This window comes from Diaphorina citri, unplaced genomic scaffold (assembly GCF_000475195.1).
Source record: "Diaphorina citri unplaced genomic scaffold, Diaci psyllid genome assembly version 1.1 scaffold1019, whole genome shotgun sequence".
Taxonomy (NCBI): domain Eukaryota; kingdom Metazoa; phylum Arthropoda; class Insecta; order Hemiptera; family Psyllidae; genus Diaphorina; species Diaphorina citri.
The window spans coordinates 44,415-50,764 of record NW_007378449.1 but is presented as its reverse complement, the minus strand read 5'-3'; the positions used below and the strand labels follow the sequence as shown (position 1 = coordinate 50,764).

General features: G+C 43.0%; 2 protein-coding genes across 2 annotated transcripts in view; one reads left to right on the top strand and one right to left on the bottom strand.

Moving 5' to 3' along the window:
* The window catches only part of LOC103513749 (mitogen-activated protein kinase 1), a gene marked incomplete at its 5' end in the record, with an annotated part of 55,633 nt that overhangs the window by 21,913 nt on the left and 27,370 nt on the right, over positions 1-6,350 (bottom strand). The window lies entirely within an intron of this gene.
* LOC103513746 lies at positions 1,974-5,323 on the top strand. The gene is made up of 4 exons (XM_008478594.3): positions 1,974-2,106; positions 2,877-3,107; positions 4,066-4,328; positions 4,682-5,323. Exons 1-3 carry the CDS (start codon positions 1,980-1,982, stop codon positions 4,257-4,259), a joined length of 552 nt encoding a protein of 183 aa, XP_008476816.1. The 5' UTR covers positions 1,974-1,979; the 3' UTR covers positions 4,260-4,328; positions 4,682-5,323.

Below are 6,350 nucleotides of genomic sequence, written 5' to 3'. Positions count from 1 at the left end.
CGCTGCTGGAGGTCCCAGATGGACAGGAAGGCTGGTCGACTAATGGAGGAAAGACATGTAGAGTAGTGTGACCTCTAAGTCGAAGACAGTGTACCCGGTTTAGGTCGCGAGTAATAGTTGGGTGTTTTTTTGGTTCCACGACAAGTGACATCGGGACCTCAAGTGCGGGTAAGCGACGGGTTGGGGGGTAACTCCAACTACCCCCAATACCCCGTCCGCCTGTTACCGACGCCCACTTGAGTCCCCCATGCGCTCCACTTGTCGTGGACCAAAAAACACCCTAATCTGATTACTCTGTAGACCTGGAGTCGTCGGGTGAGAGATGATAATGGACAACCATTAAAGCAAGACGAAATGTCGTTATAAACAGACGAAGGAGAGGGGCCCCAGCACAGGAGCCTGAGGAACACGCTGAGTAGGGGACTGTTTCCATCGTGATCTGTCTGGGTGTTGACCCGAAGAACACACTGTACTGCGGCCAGACCAGGTAGGACTCAAAACCAGGCGACCGAGTTTTGGCTCGATGTCCGAATGTCCTTAGTTTTGCAGTATATTCTGGGGAAACTAGGTCGAAGCCTACTGAGTCGAACAGGCAGGACAGGATGGTCGCCATGTTTGTCCATGCCGCTTGAATGTCGTCGGATACTTTGAGCAATGAGAGAGCTTCTTCATAACTTTTAGTGATAACACAGCATGACCCTACTAGAGCCTCTTTTATTATTCAATTTCGCATATTCTCAATAATCATTTTACACTGGTATGCCGCACTGTTCGCTACTCGTGATTAAAGGTAGCTACTCAATTGTCCTCACGGAGGCTGAGTGCACCCGGACTCCAAGGCACAGAGAAAAAAAAAAAACTTCGACCTAGCCGGGAATCGAAACCGGGACCTCCGGCGTGCAAGGCTAGTGTGATACCCACTAAGCCACGAAGGCTGCTGAAATGTATATTTAGGTAAGTAGGTAGGTAGGTATTTACACTATTCTTATTTATTATTCAGTGATCTAGTCTGGCTGAGGGACTATAAACAGCTGAGTAGATCAGCGTCTAGCTAGGGGACTATAAACAGGGAGAAGACTAGCCCAAGTTTCCTCACGCTATATCAATAGCGAAGGTTGAGTGCGAAGGGCATCCCACTCGGAAAATTTTGTTTAGCCAAAACCAGTTGGCCTCAAAGCGATCACTCTAAAGCTGATTGAGAGGCCGACGACAAACGCCGACCCCATCTGAACATGGGAAAAGGCGAAGAAGAAGAAGAATAACAAAAGGAGATTTAACCAAAATAAAATCTCAATAACGCACAAATAAAAATTCTCCTACCTTGCACATTTTGAAAGTTGAACTTTTACACTTGGTATGGTATCACTATTACTCAAAATGGAACTCTCGATGAACTCTCTGCTACTCAAGTGAATGGCTTAGCGCAAACTGTGTTCAAATTGGTGTCGATCTGGATTAATAAAATGAGAACCAACTTTTCAACCCCCACATCAAACCCCCCACCATTAACCCAAGCCCTACACTAATTCTACCCCCACCACTAATTCTGTGTAAGGAAACCCCGTGTCGTACATTATGCCCCTTGGTAATGGTTTAACAATAGATAATCAGTGGCGGATTACAAATCGCGAAATGTACAGGCCTAATGTTGACATCAACTTGGGGTGCGATTAACGACTCGTTTAATTTAACGTCATTGTATGACTTCTAAGGTTTTTAGTGACGAGACTCAAGAGTTTTACCCTCCATTCGACGACAAGCTACCCGCTTTCTCTCTTCGAAATACCTAAGATTATATTGCACATTGCATACTCATTTTAAAAACCAGGCGCGCATAAAAAAGCACTTTTCGTTTTTCCCTCTGTTTTGTGTTCTCCTTTTTCTTCCTTTTCTTATTCTTTCTCTCTATAATACCTCAATATTCAGTGATTATTATATTATTAGCTATTTTGTGTTTGTGTTCATTCCAGGTGTTCGATATGTTACAACAAATTCCCGAATTCTATCAGGTAGAGTCTTGTTTCCCATATGGTGAATGTGATCCCAATGCAGGAGAAGCAAAACGGCGTGAACCCTACTATAGAAATCACTATCTTCTACCTGAAGGTAGGTAATACCTACGCCTTTTTTTTAAGATTTCACCGCCCTTTTTATTTCGTAGCAATGAAATAACTGCTCAAAGACTCTTGTAGTCTGTGTCGTAGCATGCCCATCCCGTAGTATGCCTCTTATCAGATGGGCGAGAAGAGACACAATACTTCCCTTTTAGGTGCTGGGTCAACACGAGAACACCAGAAAGTAACCTCTAGAAATATTTGCAATCGAAAAACGAGTACAAAATTTTTGTCGATGGAGGGGCTCAATCCCCGGGCTTTCTGCATGGCAAGCAAGCGAGTTACCACTTAGCTAACCGTTGTTTTTTTACATGGGTAGAGTCTTGTTTCCCATATGGTGAATGTGATCCCAATGCAGGAGAAGCAAAACGGCGTGAACCCTACTATAGAAATCACTATCTTTTACCTGAAGGTAGGTAATACCTACGCCTTTTTTTTTTCAAGATTTCACCGCCGTTTTTATTTCGTAGCAATGAAATAACTGCTCAAAGACTCTTGTAGTCTGTGTCGTAGCATGCCCATCCCGTATGCGTATGCCTCTTATCAGATGGATGAGAAGACACACAATACTTCCCTTCTGGGTGCTGGGTCAACCGAAGAACACCAGAAAGTAACCCGTAGAAATATTTGCAATCGAAAAACGAGTACAAAATTTTTGTCGATGGAGGGAATCAATCCCCGGACTTTCTCCATGGCAAGCAAGCGCGTTACCACTTAGCTAACCGTTGTTTTTTTACATGACTGAGGTTTTCTTTTCACCAGGGTCGGACCTATTCCTCATCTGCCCAGAATCCTCCACGGAGACTCACATCGTTTGGCGTAAGGATGGCAAGGTTATCGACCCCACCAGATCCGCCCCTGGTGGTCACATTATCATCAACTCCTTTTCTACCCTCTTCCTAGTTGACGGGTCCGGGTTCGAGACCTCGGGCAATTACACGTGCTATGTCGATGGCATCCGAATGCAGGAGACCATCGTTCGGTTTATTTCGGGTGAGACTCGGGTAGATTCGGGAACCATCGGGAAGCATCGGTTAAGCTTTGTCTGCCTCTGTTTTAATTAAAGATGTCACTGTATAACTCCTAAAGTCCTTAGTGACGAAGGTTTTTACCCTTCATTCGACTGCTTTGGCGACAAACTATCTTTGACAGAAGGAACTCTAACAACAGAGGTCTTATTGTCCTGGAATCGAAGAGAAAAGGTAGACAGGATATCGTTCGGTTTATTTCGGGTGAGACTCGGGTAGATTCGGGAACCATCGGGAAGCATCGGTTAAGCTTTGTCTGCCTCTGTTTTAATTATAGACGTCACTGTATAACCGCTAAAGTCTTTAGGGACGAAGGTTTTTACCCGCCATTCGACTGATTTGGCGACAAACTATCTTTGACAGAGGGAACTCTAACAACAGAGGTCTTATTGTCCTGGAATCGAAGAGAAAATGTAGACAGGATTCAAGAAAGTCGGTCGTTCCGAGAACGACCCTTATCTGTTTAGGATTAAGTTTGTCCTGGACGGAAATCAAGCCCACGACCTAGAGCTTACAATGCAGCCTAACTAAGCTGACTTCCAAGCTAACTCGGCTAGCTAAATACATCAGGTAAAAACCGTTCATTGACACACTTTCTTTTATTTTTCAAGTGTTTGAAGGAATTTTTTGTAGAAGTGGAAAAAGTTTCTTCAAAATTCATCGGTCGTTCCGAGAACGACCCTTATCTGTTTAGGATTAAGTTTGTCCTGGACGGAAATCAAGCCCACGACCTAGAGCTTACAATGCAACCTAACTAAGCTGACTTCCAAGCTAACTCGGCTAGCTAAATGGATAGGTTAAAAACCGTTCATTGACACACTTTTTTTTTTTTTTTCAAGTGTTTGAAGGAATTTTTTGTAGAAGTGGAAAAAGTTTCTTCAAAATTCGCCCTTTTTTAAGAGCTTTTTGTCCATATTCCACAGGTGATAGTATCAAGCAAGCCATCTACCGTCGTCACATGTCCTATCTGCTGTACATATTCCTACTCTGTGCCATCTTTTACATTGGAGGTCTCATCCGGGCTTTCACTAGACGACATACATTCCGGCAGATTAACTGGGATGATAAGCAAGCTGAGGATAAGCCGAGACTACTGGAAGTTGTTGAAGAGGAATGAACAAAATGGCGGAGAGTAATATTGGCAACACTGTGAACAAGATGGCGGATAGTATTATTGGCAACACTGGTGACTACAAAACTGCAGGAAATTACAGAAGAGGAACAAAAGAGTGGATAGTATTAATGGCAACACTGTAAACAAGATGGCGGATAATATAATTGGCAACACTAGATACAACACTATTCAGCTCAAATCACGCACTTTTCCCCTCTTTTCCTTTCGAAAATTTTGTCTTCCAACATTTGTACAGGTGAGATAGGGATCTGTTCCTCCATTTATATTAATACCTCCATGGTATTCACGAAGTAGGACTACTAGAAGACATACGAGTAGTAGGTACATTCCGGCAAATTAACTGGGATGAAAAGCAAGCTGAGGATAAGCCGACAAGATGGCGGATAGTATTATTGGCAACACTGGTGACAACAAAACTGCTGGAAATTACAGAAGAGGAACAAAAGGGTGGATAGTATTATTGGCAAGATGGCAACACTGTAAACAAAATGGCGGATAATATAATTGGCAACACAAGATACAACACTATTCACTAAGTAGGACTACTATAGAAGACGTCATAGGTACATTTCGGCAGATTAACTTGGGTGATAAACATGCTGAGGATAAACAAAAACAACTGGAAGTTGTTGAAGAGGAATGAACAAGATGGCGGATAGTAATATTGGCAACACAGTAAACTAGATGGCGGATAATATAATGGGCAACACTGTAAACAAGATGGCGGATAATATAATTGGCAACACAAGATACAATACTATTCACTAAGTAGGACCACTAGAAGACATAGTAGGTACATTCCGGCCAATTAACTGGGATGATAAGCAAAGACTACTGTAAGTTGTAGAGTAAACAAAATGGCGGATGACGGATAATACGAGTACTTTTGGCAACACTGGTCTCAACAATAAGGTCGAGTTTTACACCACTGTGGATTGGCTCAGGATTGAGTTCAATCCGAGGTTGACCTGGCTATTAAAAGTAGTTATAGGAAAATTCTCGTTTCATTTCAATCCCGAGTTGGCAAACCCCAACATAATTGCAACACTGGTAAGAACAGTGCCCTGTATCACCAAAATATAAAAAAGTGTCCTACAAGAGTGCCTGAAAAATAAAACCAAACGAAAAACGCACAGTTCTGTCGCCGCAATATACTTTTTAAAGTTATCTATTTATTCTATTTTGGTATATTTTTCAAGGAACATAACCTACAAGGTGAGTAGTCTACAAATAGAACTACAAGAAGAAACATTCGTTTTTCACTTTCCTTATCTTATTATAGGGAAAGTTACACATTTATTACATAGTAACTACCTTTATCCTGATGTATGCCCCAGGAAATAGTATCTCTAAAACACCACCTCTATTATCAAGCTCCTCAAACTTGGTCACTTTCCATTTTTGGGCTGGCATTAAAAATAAAATTATTTACAAAATAAAATGGCACTACAAAGCCTGACTAAAAAAATTGGCAGTTTTGTCTATTAAGCTCAATTTAGGAAGAATAATTCCTCATCATCAGAGGTATTCAGCATATCTAAAAGGTCAAACGGGCCTGTGAAGTTAAAAAGGGATAAGACGGACTAGATTGGCTTCTTTTGGCTACCCATGGATTGTTGTGAGGGAACTCGCAGGGTTGGCTCATCGTTGGGAGAATAGTTGGCCCATCGGGAGAATTGTTACATGGTTGGGGAACTGTTGGTCAATCAACGGTAAGACAGCACGCCAACCCATACAATGTGCCGATCAAAATATAACGTAAGGCCAACAGTTAAACCCAATTGCCATCGGCTATGTCACTGCGACCTGATTAGATCTTCCGTGACGTATCCGGCTGTATTAGAATCTTGCAGACGTTCGTTATCACTTGCGAATCTCGCTCAGATGTGGGTTTGGGGCTGTGTTACAGCCAGAGGGTCTTCCATAAGAGTCAGGGGCCGTCCTAATGGGCATGAACGGGAGCGTATGGGGCCACTGGATAGTAAGGTGCAGGGGCATACACGTATCTGACGGGCACAGGTGCAGGTGCGGGGGCCTTAGGTGCTGGTGCAGGGGTTGGGGCTGGGGTGGGGG